Source organism: Strix aluco, chromosome 1 (genome assembly GCF_031877795.1).
Source record: "Strix aluco isolate bStrAlu1 chromosome 1, bStrAlu1.hap1, whole genome shotgun sequence".
NCBI classification, from domain to species: Eukaryota; Metazoa; Chordata; class Aves; order Strigiformes; family Strigidae; genus Strix; species Strix aluco.
Window position 1 is genome coordinate 170,391,442 of NC_133931.1, and position 15,516 is coordinate 170,406,957.

The window sequence follows — 15,516 nt, forward strand, 5'->3', positions numbered from 1 at the left end:
AGAAGAGAGCAGAAGATCCTTCCTTTGAATTTTGATGGGGTTATGACAGTGTCCTAAGTGATATTCTCATGAGGAAGCTCATGATAGCAGTTTGTAATGCACAGTGAAGCTGGCTTACACTCTTCCCAGGGAGTGAGCTGCAAGGGGATGAAGCTGGATGAAGACACTCAGGTGGGGAATCGGCCCTACCCAGATAGATCCTCAAAGTGTGCTGGGAGAGTGTCTGATCCCATCCCATGCAGTCACCAGGTCAGAGCCAGTGGCTTCCTAGTCCCTGGGTCCTAAAAAAGGAGGTTTTTAAGCCCTGAAAGCCCTGCTAAAATCAAGTTGAAAGTCTTGGCACCCAGAATAGGAGCTGGGGATCTTAACGCCAGATCTGGCTGTAACTGCAAACCTCTTGAGGCTTCTTATCACAGCATGTGGGACAGCACAAGAGGAGGTCACACATAGTTGTATGGCTGTGCGACAGGGCAGGACCATGGCTAAAACATGTATTTGGGCTTGAATGTGGTACTGTAGCTGAATACAGTCCCAGCTGTGGCACAGCCCTATGGTAGCTCTTCTTCTCTGGGATGCTACCAGTTAGGACCTGTGTGACAAGATGAAGCCATTGTGGCCCATCTATGGTTCCTTCAAAGATCCCACCTGCCTCTCCCTGCTGCAAAAACCCCTCAGTGTGTAGCCCTGTGATGCCAAAGACCAAATTGCCTCAGCCTGTGACCTCCATGGCCATCTGGTCTGTAGTCCTCCAGGAACAAGTCCCACTTGAGGTGGTGCAAGGCAGAGAATTACAACTTACTGACTGCCAGGACAAAGATGGCAAAGATACCAATCACCTGCCAGAGGCGCAGCCCCCAGATCACCACCGTCTCCGAAGTGACAGGGTCCGGTTTCTTTTTTGGGGGTTCTGTGGTAGCCTGGGAAAGAGGGAAGAAAAAAAAAAAAAAAAGTGTTTTAAGATTTGCAAGGGTCCTTAAAACAGTCAGAAAGATACCAATAGCATAGGAGATGGTGGACCTCAGTTTACTGGCCCTCCAACAATTTGGAAATCTTTGAGGAATAGACTTTGCTCAAGAACTTGTATCTAAAGCTTTTGCCATTTTGAAATTTATTTGTCAATTTTCATGACTCCAAAGCAAATCTTTTTGCTGTTATTTCTTAAAGTCCCAACTTTTTCTTCTGTGGCCAGGAGGACATTGCATTCCTATCTTTAAAAGATATTTTAAAGACTCAGCTGCAAAATATAACATGGCACCTTTTCTTTTCTGAAAAGGCTTCTCCGCAAGTTGCATCGAAGTGGTATCTGCTCTGCTAGGGCTAGGTGAGAAGGGAAGGAGGAAAAAAGCTAAATGTCAAGAGCCAGCTGCTCCCTAAAGATGGAGAGCTGAGGAAGACAACACAAACAGCAGGGCAGAGGTCTTCACCAGCAAAATCCCATCTAACCATCCCCAAATTAGGTAAGCAGGACAAGCCCAGGGTGGCAGCCAGGGTGAGCAGAGAGCCCAGGTCACCAGATCTGTCCATAGTGATGGGGCATGTTCAAGTGTCAGCAGAGCCCATGGCCAGGCACAGGCAGGTGTCAAACACTGGAGCCTTGGCTTAAAGCAGCTCCCACTGGACGGGAGTCAACCCTTACTGCGCTATCTTGCAGTTGACCCCAGCAGCCCAACTTCAAGGAGGATGCTCTGGGTGCCTGGAAAGTAATTTCTGCCTTTCTCCTGAACCTTGGTGAAATACTGCAGTACTCCAAGACCAAATAGGACAGAGGTTATTGTGTGTGAGACAGCAGTCAATGCTGGCCTTTGAGTATGGTTGTGTCTGTTTTTCTTTTCATGCTATATTGTAAGATTTGCCAGGAGAATGGGGCAGCGGCTTCCCTGGCTCAGACTGGCATTCTGGTGCTGAAAGATGCTGGGTCTGTTCCTGTTCTTGGTGTACATTCCCTTCCTGACCCCACACTGGTCCCTTTTTTCTCTGCTCAGACTTTGTAAGGTCTGAGAGGAGGGCTAGGGTTTAGTGCACACTGGTTCCCACCTTCTTTAACTGCATAATAACTATCACAGCCTACAGCTACCCCTGCCTGATGGAGCAGTGCAGGAAGGGACCAGGTAACCTGTCTGCTCTGCACAGGCCTCACTAGAGCTGCTATAGGAGTAGAGAATTTGCCTGTTGAGCAGAGATAGCTCTGGCCATGCCTGGCTCACCTGCCTTGCAGGCAGGGCTGGTTCTGGGGCTGCTACAAGAAAAGATGTGTATCTTGTTTCCAGTTGTCCTGCTGTAGAGCTCCTCCAGGCGTGTACCTCTCTGTGGGCTCATGTCCAAGCTCTGAACATCGGCACTCTGATGTTGCCTTAACCCCCCTTTCTAGGCAGGGAATGCAACTCTGGAGTGGAGGAGGACTCAAACTTGAGTAATCTGCAATTCTGTGGTGTTGTTTCATAGCTGCTTGTCTTTAGAAATGTGAGTGGGGGTAAGATTCAACCTATTGAATATAGACATCTAGCCTTGTCTGAGGTGTTGTGGAGTATCCTCCATCTGCCCACCCAGCAGGGTCTTGCACTGTGTCATATGTGCCAAATCCTGTACTCATGTCAGATACTGTAGGACATCTCAAATGGCAATAGACTTCATAGCAATGTCACAGCAGTGGTCTCATCACCTGTAGGCACCAGAGAAAACCAGGAAGTCTCATATTTATACCTTTCACTGTCTGTCACATGTTGTATGAGCAGCCAGTGCCTCAGTTTCTCCATGGGTAACAGAGGAACATTGCTGCTTCCCTAATTTTGCTCTGAGATATTTTGAAGGCAAATGCCATGTGGTTTTGATTACAGGGACAGATACTGGTGCTCATTTATAAGATCAAAAAGGAGCTTGATTTAAATCCCATTATTGCTGAGGAATGAGGAGTTGAAGGATGCTTGAAAGGCAGAACAATATGTGGGCAGTAATTCCTACACAGCATCTTCTCTAGTTGTCAAAACAGCAAAGTTGAATAAGATGGCTATTTGAGTTGCATTTCACTACTGGGGTTTCAATCATGTTGCTTTAACCCTGTAAAGTTAATATCAGAAAGCACAGATGTAAGATTTCATTAAATGCAAGGAAAAAATCATAGAATCCTAGAATGGTTTGGGTTGGAAGGTACCTTAAAAGTCATCCAGTTCCAGCCCCCCTGCCACAGGCAGGGACACCTTCCACTAGCCCATGTTGCCCAAAGCCCCGTCCAACCTGGCCTTGAACCCTTCCAGGGAGGGGGCAGCCACAGCTGCTCTGGGCAACCTGTGCCAGGGCCTCACCACCCTCACAGGGAAGAATTTCTTCCTTCTATCCTGTTACCCCTTGTCCTATCCCTACACCCCTTGATAAAGAGTCCCTCCCCACCTTTCCTATACCCCCTTTAAGGACTGGAAGGCTGCTATAATGTCTCCCCAGAACCTTCTCTTCTCAGGTTGAACAACCCCAACTCTCTCAGCCTGTCCTCACAGTGGGGTGCTCCAGCCCCCCGACCATCTTCGTGGCCTCCTCTGGACCTTCTCGAGCAGGTCCGTGTCCTTCTGATGTTGGTGCCCCCAGAGCTGGACACAGCACTGCAGGGTGGGTCTCACGAGAGCAGAGCCGAGGGGTAGAATCCCCTCCCTCGACCTGCTGGCCACACTGCTCTTGATGGATCCCAGCACACGGGTGGCTTTCTGGGCTGCGAGCGCACATTGTTGGCTCTGTTTTCTATCCACTAATACCCCCAAGTCCTTCTCCACAGGGCTGCTCTCAATCCACTCATTGCCCAGCCTGTGTTTGTGGTTCAAAACAGGTCATTCTGGGCTAGGTGCTCCAGCAGAATGATAGATTCAGAGCAGAAAGCAGGATATACCATAGGAAGATTAAACAACAGAGACACCATCAAGGAGTCGAGATTAAAGCTTAGACCAGGGATCCTATGGCTTTTTTATATATGTAAATAACAGTATGAACAAACAGCTCTTTGCAATGAAGAACTTAAATAACTCGTATTTGCTGAGAGACCCTGAATTACTTGAGAACACATTAAATGTGTAGAGAAAATCCAGTTGTGCTGTGAGTCAAGGAGGAAGGTCCTGGCTTCTCTCAATTTTTCTTTCACAGGAATACACCGCAAGACTGCCTTCTGGCAATGTAGTGTTGTTTCATTTCTTTTTATGTTGTTGCTTGTAGGTTCCTTTTGTACTTTCATTCATATATACATATATATATATATGTGTATTGTGATCTGGGAAATAATTTAAGTAGGAGACATGATGAGAAATGCCTTCATTTCTTAAAAATATCTTGGTTTTTACAATTAAGTGGACATTTCCTAGCTGATAGTGTACTTTTTCTTTCAATTTGTATTTGTTTCGGGGAAGTAAATATTTTAGTGCTGTTCTCCATTAAACAAAAGTCTTGAAATGAATTAGTAATGGATTAAAATGAAATGTAAAAAAATAACTGAGAGAGTTCTGGTATTTTTCTTCATTCATAAATAGTACATTTTCTTTGCAGTCTTGCTTCTATATTGAGTCTCTAATGACGTTTGACTAACGAAACCTGCTTTTAAATTGTTTTGTAGGTGTTACATTAGCCTGGTTGGCATTCAGAAAATTACGTCTTAATCAGTTAGGTTATTCAGGCTAGCAAGGAGGTCTTTGAATTAAATTCTGTGGCTGTAATGTATCAATGGTGGGAAAAGATGTGATAATTTCCTGCATGTTCACCAAAAGAGAGGGGATTTGGGTAAAGAAGGGAGTGGGTTTGATGAAACATGAACAGCACTCTAGTTTCCACTTCCTGAAAAGGCTCTATAAGTTAAGTGTAAGGGGGGAATGAGAAAACAGGTGAAAAAAATGAATAATAATCATGAGAGTCTTATCTTGTGAAGATGCTGTGAGCTTTCCTTATGTGGTTTAGTGGTGATTTGGTTAGTACTTCAGATGAGGTGAATTGCAGCCTCAGCTCCACTGAGATCCATTGAGTAGATCCTCAACATCTATGGGACGGTCTGGGCCAAATAGCTTTACAGATACCTGCCTTTGGTAGAAGAACAACCATTTAGGTAGAAATGGGATAAGGACCTGATGGCCTCCATAGTAGCTAAATGTTAGACAAACAAGGCACCTAAGTCTCATTGCAGATCTTTTCCTTAGTTCTTGTGTGCCTCAGTTCCCCGTTTCTGAAATGGAATTGAACACGTTTCACAGATGTCTTAAGAGCACAAATGTTACTAGTGAAACAAGTTTTCTAGACCAACTCCTGAGGTCCCAGCGCAGTGATGATATGGTAGGGTCACACACACCAACAGGCAGCATTTCTTCTCTTGGCTTATGGCTTAGAAAATCAGAGGTTAACAACCTCTCACTGCTAATGAACTTCATGTTATGATGTGTTGCGGTGCAGCAAATCATGGAGTTAAAACCTGCTAGTGACCTTTCAGAAGGGTTGTTAGCAAAACACCCTCATTGCCTTGTATCTGAATGTAGGACCTGGTCTGAATTGGCAATAGCCTTTTGATCGAAGCTGAAAACACTTCACTTCTAAAAAAAAAAAAAAAATTAAATAAATCTCCTGAAGAGGCACATCTGATTCCATGCAGTGCCCTTCCCTTCTCAGCCCATGAAAGTGCTGTTAAAACACAGCTGATACCACAGAGTGAATTGGAGCTGGAGCTGCTCTCCAATTACTTGCCTATTTGTGCGATACAAACCATATTTTAGTCTCTTCCTAATGAAGGATGCTTCCTGCCGTAGCTGGAGTGCTTTGTCTCCCAGGGGCATCCTATTCAGAATCCATCTGTGGTGAATAGGGCTGCTGTCTGAGCCTGCCTGTCTCTTCCAAGCTGTCTTGGCTACTCAGCACCACCCGGCCCCACCTCATTGCAATTTGTGACAGCCACCCCTCTCCCATAGTGCAGAGACTGGCCATGGGGCATCTAGTGCTCAAAACCCAGAATTGCTACAGGTGAACTAAGGGAGGAAGAATGTCTGGCCGGAGTAGTGGGGTTTTGTAGAGGCATCTGGGACAATCAAAGAGGTAAGAATCTGTGATACTTGACACTGAAAGATCTCCCTTTTCAACTGTAGGATTTCTTTCTACTCCTTACAAAGCATTCAGCAACAAAGAAAAGAAATTGAAGAAGCTGCAGTAGGCAGCAGCCCTGGGGAGGGATCAGGGCATCATTTTAGGTTCAGAAAATTTAGTGTAATTAGAAGTGCTTGCCCCAGAGATCTAAGTTTACTTCCTGCCGTGGATTCAGCTTTCCTTCCTTACTACTGATCTTGGAGTTAACCTCTAGGGTAGCCTCAATCTGATTCACAGGAGACACTTCATTTGCAGAAGTTGGCATGATTTGCCATTTTGTGAAGCTCCGCTGTCCAAAGGATGGGGTTTTTCTGCCAGACTTGTCTCTGATAGACAACTGAGAAAGGAAGCCAGATATTAAGAGGAAGAATGGTGAGAAAAGGAAATTGTGGGGCTTCTGCTGGAACTCTGCATATCTGGGTAAGTCTTAAGTGCACATCCAGAAGGAAAAAGAGACAAAAGGGGACGTGGTTGGTGTTAGTCCTGCCAAGGTGATACCAGATGGGAGCAGAGGTGAAGGGTTAGTTTTGTAGATGGCTGGAGATGTAAGGCTGACTGTAGCTGTTGCTCCAGACTGCTCTTAGGAGTAAATAACTTAACAGTAGTGTAGGGAGGGGAGCTGCAGCTCTGGAGGTTTTCATGCATGTACTGCCTGCTCAGCTGAGCCTTGCACATTGCCAGTGGTCCGTTCTTCCTTTCCACAAAAGCTGCACGCTTTCTTGACTACAATGGAACGCTCACTGAGAGTGGTGGTCTGCTACAAAGAGTCCTAAGACAAGAGAGAGTCTGTAGCATTACTCTACATCCTCACGATGGTCTGTTCTGAAGAGACGCATGCTTGTGGGTATATTCCCTGTCTACAACTGTGAAGAGCGAACACTTGTGGGTTGTGTAACCTGGTTTCCTGTCTCATGACCAGCCATGGGCTATGTCACACACCAGAACCTGATGATCTTCAGCAGGTTGTTTTACTTTACAGTTGCTAATTAATCAGCAATAATAATAAATATAATGTCCTCAAAGAATCCAGACTAAAATAAAGTAAACAAGGCTGCAAATTGCAGATCTGAAGGTGGGGGAACAAGAATGCACCTTCAGCTCCATGGCTTGGAGGTGATGGTACTGGTTTTCTACAGCACACACAGAGCTGTAGGACCAGAGATCCATGCTGAACCTTCCAGTGTTAGTCTCTTTGCTCTGGGAATCTCAAAGCACCTGATGCATCGTCATTGTTCAACAGAAGAAATATTACCAGTACGAAGTAGAGTAGCTGAGATGGGAAATTAAAAATTATTCTCAAGATGACAGCATGGATCAATAGCTCTGGAAGGGATTGCAGGATCCTGCTCTAACTGCTGCACAATTTATGTAAAGCTGGAACATGTAGTAGGCATTAGTTTGATATTTAAATGTTCTCCAGTCTAAGTCTTGAAGGAATGATGAACAAACTCTTGGACTAGTAAAAAGATGGGGACGATGTAAATAGACAGAAAGGTAAGGGATGTGCTGAAATATTGGGTGCTACAGCAATTATGTGCCTCAACAGGAGGACAGCCTGAGACTCTGGATCACTATAGAAGCATGTGCTTACCATCAGTAGCAGGAAGGCTAGTGATCAGAGCACTTACTACCTGTTTATAGACAATTCTGGAGGAAGTTGTGGATGAGGAACAGCATAACCTTAAACAAGGCCGAAATTGCATTGGAGGGAAGAAACAACAAGATTAAGGATCTCTGCCACTTCTCTTGGTTTCACAAAAATTCTTGATGTGAAACGTACATAAAGTAGCAAAATATATTGCATATTTAAGACAAAAGTGCAGAGGGAAAAAGCATGAAGCAAGACTTCTACAGAGTCCCGACTGTTCATGTAGATACTTTAATCTAATCACCGTAACTTTTCTTCATATTATTAGAGTGAGTGTGGAATGCTAGGGCTAAAGTATGCAGTGAAATTACTGTAGGATCATGGTCAAGCTACAACAGCTTAGCAAAACACCACCTATAAGTTCATCTATGGCAACTGCCTGTGCGTGCATACTGGGACTTGTTAGCGGATGTCTAAATTTGCATTGCTACATGTGTTGACCAGGCAAGGCGTCCAGACTCTTAAGTGGGTTGAAAGATGCAACACTGGCCCACATCTGGTCCTCTTAGCTTTTGGAGATGATACGTACAGCAGGAGGGAAAAACATCTTAATGAAAGTAATTCTTCAAGAAATGAAAGTAATAGCTTCAAGAAATTGGAACTGTTGATTTGTGTTTGGCAATAAATGTCAAGATTTGGAGTTACTGATTTGTGCTTGGCAATAAATGTCAAGATAACTGAATGATTGGATTGGGGACAGAAGGAAAAGATATCAGGAGGTGAAAAGCAACAGAGATGAAACTGTGCAAAGTGATTCTTATGCAGCCCTGAGGTGAAAAATAACCTAGTTCCATCAAGGGTGAACTTGTGTCCTTGGCCACCAATGTGGTCCAGAAGTGGAAGACGAAGAAGTTTCATTTGGTATGAAGAATAACAGCATTGCTTTATCTATGCAAAGAAGCTGCACTAAATGAAAGACTCCAGAAAACTGGAAGCAGGAAAGAAGACTTCTGAAAAAGGTATCAGCCTTCAGAGGAGTCATCTTTAGATGAAGAAAGCTGTTAGGAACAGAGAAAATGCAGACAAGAAGCAGCATTGGCAACACTCAGGTCATAATTCAACAGGGAAAGATTTTTGAAGGTAAGCAGATGAGAAAATATCAAAGAAAATGATGTAAACACACCTGAAGTTAGCCTCACTACAATGTTGCTACCACTTAGTTGTCTAGGCAGTGCCTAGAGGAATATGAAAAAGTTGGGGCTCCAGGAGGAAATGGCATTGAGCAGAAAGGAATAACAAGGAGGCTCTGGGCTGAAAGAGTGTATAAACTTGTTCTATAAAAGAGAAACTTATGGCTTAGTTTAGTACCCTAAACATAAATGTAAAGGAGGAAATGATGTAGGTCTTGGTAAATATTCCAGGTAACATTCATAGAAGACCTGCGCTCTCTGGAGCAGCACCTGGAAACAGGTGGAGTACAGCACAGTGCCTACAATAGGATTAGACTGCTATGTTTAGGAAAGTGAAAGCAACTCCTAGCCAATACCAATAGTGAATATTGAGACCAAAGATGGACTGTTGATTGGGGAGACTCTTAGAGGATGGTGGAATAGCTCCTTAGCCTCTGACGGCATTGACTACATCTCCTATGGAAGCTGAGACACCCAGATCACTTGTTGATGCCAATACTGTAGACACATTTTCATGTCTTAACCTTCAGGCTAAGTCTCTCCCTCTAAAGAAAAAGCATTTAACCTTACTTAAGTGCTTAAAAATGTGTGGTACAAGTAGTTAAGCCTAAGCTAGTTATTCCAGGGTTATTTATATCTGAGAGAGAAAGTGACACTTACATAGGGCTTTTCATCTCATTGAGGAAACCTATCTAGATCTGATGAATAAATGACTATTTATCTTCAGTGATTATTAGTGGAGCCTACAGTGACTAGCTCAGATTTGGGTGTCCAGTTTCTAGATGACCAATTTAGAGCAGGTAAATCCTGCCCTTGACATCCAATTCTTTGCTTGATCTCTGGGAGTAGGAGCAGGGAAGAGAGACAAGGGGATTTTTGGGGTCCCTAAGGATCAGGTGGCTCCCTGGCAGGAGCTAGAACAGGGGCTGGTGGCCCATTACTTTCCCATGCTTTGGGCTGCCAGTGCTTCAGACCTTGTAGGGCTGGCTTGGGGGGGATCTAAAGTAGGAGCCAAGGCTGGACTATGTTCATGATACCCTGGCTTCTCTTCTGCTTTATTAGCTGCCATAACAAGTTTCCTTAGCTGTGGAGGCACAACATCTGCTTCCAGTGAAGACTGGTCTATGCCAAGGACTTGGACCCCAAGCCCTGCCGGATGGCATGTCCCCAGGTGTGGTGGGGCCCAGGCACGTGTTCCCCATCCCAGTGTGGCTCAGAGTTGCACTGAAGAAAGAATCTCTGCTTTGTGTGTAGCCTGAATAACCTTTGCAGCTTCTCCAAATGCCCAGCGAGGGCTGGGAGGAGAAAAAAACTGCTCTGTAAGGAGCTGGACTGACATTGGACATTCAGGGCTGTAAAACATCTATTTAAACCCCAAACCATTAAATCATTTCTAGACAAGTTGCATTTTTAGGTCAGAACAGTTTGACACCAGTTTTTCTAACTGGAAAAAAAAAAAAAAAAAACCAAACCACCAACCCAAACCCAAAGATGATCGCTTTGGTTTTGATTCATTTCAGGCAGGCAGAAAGTGTCAGTGGTGATGGTGGGTGAAGCAGAGGCATCATCCCTGGTGGAAAAGGAGACAGCTGCTGGAGACAGTTTTATTTGCTTCATTAAGCAGCACAGAAGAGAGACTGTAAAAGGCATTGTTTTTCAAGGTCTTTTTTTCTTTTTTTTTTTTTTTCCTTTTTTAAATGTCCCTTCTAATTAGGCTTGACTGGTGTTACTGCTTTGCCTTCAGCGTGACTGGGCTTTGAAAAACTAACAATGTTTATTCCTAATTGCATTTGATTACACGTATCTAAAGGCCACAGGTGGCTCAGGAGGACTGAGCTTTAGATACATACACACACACACTCTCTCTCCCTTCCCCTCCTTCCAACTAACAAGAAGGAGATGGACAATCTGACAGTGGACCTCCATTCAGGCAAAACTTATCTAGTGAGGCCATCAAAATCCTCTGCAGTGGGGGGGAAACCCTGGCAGAGTCCAGATACAACACTGAAAATAAGTAATAATTGATCTGTGGCTTCACAGGACAAGGATTATGTATTTGGAAAAAAAAAAAAGACTGATCATAGTGACTGAATTTAAGTGTGATAGCTGATGAATCTAGTAATTAATCTTAAATTATGATGTAGATATAATTGTTGTCCTGCTTGTGAGGCTTGCTTGTGCCAGGGCTTCTCCTGGGCTGGCCCAAGGGACCCCTCATGTGGACTCAGACCTCCACCCTTCCTAGTTCCCAATAGGAACCTCATTTTTTTCATACCTGTATCATTTCATAGTCCTGTGAACAGCAGTTTCAGATTAAAACCTGATGCCTGTTCTCATCTGAGAGTGGCAGCAGTCACACAAAAGCCTCTTTAGCATAGCTGTAATGCTTAGGATAGTTGTCTATTAGCAGAGACAATAGATTTAGTTATAGATGCAATCTCTCTTCAAATAACTGAAATGCTCTGAGAGCGGGTGTAATTCTTTCCTTAACGTATATGTGGGTTTGGGTCTGTGAGGGTCCAGTGACTTTGTGCCCTGTATAATCTCCATCCCTCTCTCTTGAGCCTGTCTCCTCAGACAGATCATGAAAAGGAATTTTCCAGAAAATGGCTTTTATAATTTTCTATATTTCTAGCTGACCCAAAATACTGGTATCCTTCTTAAAGATGCCATTCTTAAAGCAAACACCTGTCAAATTATTATATGTGTTGCTTGTGTATGTCCTCCTGAACTATTATTTTCTTGTTTGTTCTTTTTTTTTTTGTCAGCTATTGAGTTAAATCTATGCATCCACATGGGAAATCAACCTCAGGAGTCCACTATAACTACTCAGCAATTTTACCTACCTTCATTTAAACTACAATTACACATGAGCATTTTCAGATTATTGCATACAGCATCACATCCATCACATTCACTTGGAGGCTACATATGAGGGTTACTCTCCCTTGAGCACAATATACATCTAAGGGTAGTATAAACTGAACTCCACTTAGCACCCTGTGTACCAAATATATCATTTGTCTAGATGGCAATTTGAAAGTGAAAGGACTTGGAAAACATCTGAAAACCTTTATGTTGTAGCTTTTCCAAGCTAGAATTGATGGGAGACCAGAATCATCTTTATTTTAATTTCTATCTTGATAGAGAGAAGGGGCACCTTTTTCTGGTCTGATAAAGCTTCTGAAGAGTTCCTTTTTTGTGATTTCCTAGGACAGAGTTTAATCTCCTGAATAGGAAGCTCCAAACTCCAATCCAGAGACCAAGAGCTTAATAGAAGTCTGACAGATGCAGAATTGACTACATAAGGGGATTGTTGACTAAACCAGATGCTACATCCCGAACACCTGATGTTCCTTCCCATCCCAGGGTCTAACTTCACACTTGGTGAAATCTTTTAAGAGCTGACCTGCTGCACATTATCCTGATCAGGTCACCCTGATTGTTTTCTCCATGATGAGTTCATCACATCTGAGGCCACAGCACCCTGTGATAACCCACAAGGCTGATGGGCCTAAACTCTGCCAAAACAAGGTGGACCTCTTATAAAACACTGCGGTTTGCAAAGGTTCACTTTTCAGACTGCTATTTATTTTTTACATTTGTTTTTATCTAGCCTGATTCCCTCCTTTAGGTACCTGCAGACAGACTGGAAAGTTTATAACAAAAGAGAAAACCCAGGTAAATCAAATGAGGGCCAAGGAAAGCCTTGGGATAGGAATGAGAAGATAATTATGCCAGTAATGAACTCAATAATGAACCATATGGGGATGACTGGGGAAATGTGGTACATTCCAGCTGCTTTATCAGTTCTTAGTATCAATAAAGTGGCTCACAGAAATTTCCCTGTGCTTTCCCAAAGCAAAGTCCTGATGGTTTTCCTGTTATGCTGCAGAGTAGACTATTCCTTAAGCCGATTACAAACCAGTCATAAAACATTACGGTGCTAATTTTCAGTCCTGTCCCAAAAGAGGGCCAAATCTAAAAAGTGGTGGGGTTTATATTGGCCTTTACAAGAGGAAATTTCTGTTCTATAGGCAGTGGAAATGTTGATGTTCCTCCCTCTCTAACTTGTACTGATTCTATTTCCAGAGTGTCCCTTGAGCGTGTCGAAGGTCTGATCAAGAAAAACAGTAGTAGTATGAATTGTGCTATGGGCTTGCCCTCCTTCCCTGTGTAAACTGTGTGACCCTTGAAATGCAGACTTTACCTAAGCTGGGGCTGTTGGACAAATGATGGGGAAGGTGGAAAGCTAAGGAATGGGCCAGTGCTATATGCATTTCATGTAATGGGTATTATTTTATGGGAGTTAAATGCATTGTCTGAGCAGTCCTGTGCAAGGGGGGGAAAAAAAAAAAAGCCAAAGCTGTGCTCTTTGTTCTTCAGTCTTCTTGGTGCTAGAGCATTGGTGTGATGCTGGAAAATAGCTTTTCCCCAGTCTTCTAGGTGTTTATCTAGCATCTGCTAATGTCTGAGCGTGTGAATGCATTTTAGAGGTCAGGAGGGGTGCCTAGGTAGAGCTACATGGGTGTGTATCTTCACAAACCTGTACAAACTACAATTGAAGTTGGGCAAAGGGCTCCTAGGGAAGAGTCCGTGGCTCCGGGTGAGGTGCAGGAGGTCCCTTACAGGAGCATCTCCCAGCGCCTTACAGGAGGGCTCCTGGCGCACTGAATGGAGCAGCCCATGGAGCTAATTCCAACCTCCGGGGACTAAGAATTCTTCCAAAAGATCTATGAAAGAGGGAAGCTTTTTGTCAATATAATTAAAATCAATATTCAGAGGTTTTTATTGCCTCTTTGCTCCTAAGTGGAAAAGTGTACATGAATCTGCACATTTGAAAACACTTGAACACCATTAAACAAGAGCATCTTCTTGTTTCTTCTCCTTATTGTGTGGGGTTTTTTGGTGACATTTTGCGTTTTTTTCAGGGGGGTGGGGGAGGGGTGTTTGGTCTTTTTTAGCTCACTGAAATGCTCTGATGTCCAGTCCCTTTGAGCTCTCTCTGTTTGCTTTGGTGGGCTGGCTTAGCATAAATTGAATTATTCAGGATAACTACATTGTATAATTATTTGAAGCAAAAAAGTGCCCGCAGAGCTTCAGAGCAGCCTGTAATTCATCTGCTTTTAGAAATACAGAAACTGACTCTTCTTCTAATCTCATTTTTGGATACCTGGTAGTTAACCTGCCAAGCAGCTTGTGTTTCCAGACAACATTTGCTGCCCCTGACATGCTGTAAGAAGTAGAAAAGCTTTCAAGAAAATCTTTTATATGGAAAGCAGATGATAAAATTATACCTGTTTTATAACAATTTTTGTAGTTTTGCCATTTATCTTTGCTTTGGCATGAGGACAATTCCTGTAAAGTGTGTGTCTGAAACATAAGGAAAGAGAACATCTTCTTGGTGGGCTGGATGCTGTGTCTGCATGTTGCCTAGGGCTCAGTGAAGCATGCTTTGTGAAATGTGCACTGTAAGAGAAAGTTCTGCCTCACTTGTCACCTTGAAAACAGCTTTAGGCTGAACAGCTTGGAAAAAGGTGAAAAATACCTACAGCAGAGTTTGTATGAGTTTGCAATTGAGTTTTAGGTTCCTGTTTGCCTTGTTGGGGATGTTATATCGTGGTCAGATAGGATGTATTGGTAGATGTATTTCAAAATCCTGAATTAAGTAACTTTAAAATGAGACAACCAGAGAGAGGGTCAGGGCAGAAGATGGACCATGAGGTGGGTATATGAACTCAGCACAGTTGTAATTGTCTCTGATATGTTGGTGATGAACTGCTAAAATCTGCAGACCAAGAACTGTGGAGATCAGGCCTGGCTTGGTGCAAGGGCAGGTGAGGGGAAGGGCAGCCAGGGATGAAAAAGTTTAAAAACATTGAAAAAACCCTTTTCTTACGCTAGCCCATCAGAGCCCTTAACTTAGTTATACCTGCACGGATGCATTTTTGAGCAGTTTAGCTAAACCCAGAAGTCTGAGCAAAGCAAGTTCTGCTGCAAGAACATGCTGCTCATCAGCACTGCAGCACTGGGGCTCTGACCCTGGACCAACACAGCAGCGCCTCTAACATGGCACAGGCCTTAGGAAAAGCAATGAAGAGGTTGAAAATGGCTGGGCTGCAAAATTTTTGGCAGCTGTAACCCTGGGGGGCTGTCCTGTCAGGCAGGATTCTCACTTCTGAAACTGCTGGCAGTAAGTTACAACTGTTGCCAGGGTGTAGTCCTGGGCTGTGAAGCTGCTTGTCCCTCCTGGTTCATTCCAGCCTTGCTGGGGCCATGCGAGCGCATAGTCATCCTCAGGGGAAAGCTCTGAAACTGAGCTGTGGGTGAGGAACATCACCTCAAAAGTTAATGTTTTTGTTGAACTAGAGGAAATGAGAGAAGGCAGAAGAAGAAAAACGCAGCCCAAACTTTTAACTTGGACAGGTACATCCAGGGGCAGGATCAACCCGGTCATGCCTCGTCCTTCTCTTCTTTCCCTGCGCCTCTGATGTGGGGCACTTGTTGGACATGCAGTACCGGGCTAGTAAATGCTGTGCTGTGACTTTGGCCCTTTGCACTTTGTCAAGCCCTCTTTGGGGCTTAAAGCACCCCTTAAGTGCTGACTGTTCTCAGCAGCAGCTATTGGAATTTAAAAGCACCTTCTTT

At 43.9% G+C, this 15,516-nt stretch overlaps 1 protein-coding gene across 1 annotated transcript in view; it reads right to left on the reverse strand.

The window, feature by feature from the left end:
• Positions 1–15,516, reverse strand: part of TMIE (transmembrane inner ear) — a 38,522-nt gene that overhangs the window by 22,543 nt on the left and 463 nt on the right. Inside the window, exon 2 of the mRNA XM_074850194.1 lies at positions 800–917. Within this exon, the coding sequence (XP_074706295.1) occupies positions 800–917 (118 nt within the window). The remainder of the gene's footprint in view (positions 1–799; positions 918–15,516) is intronic.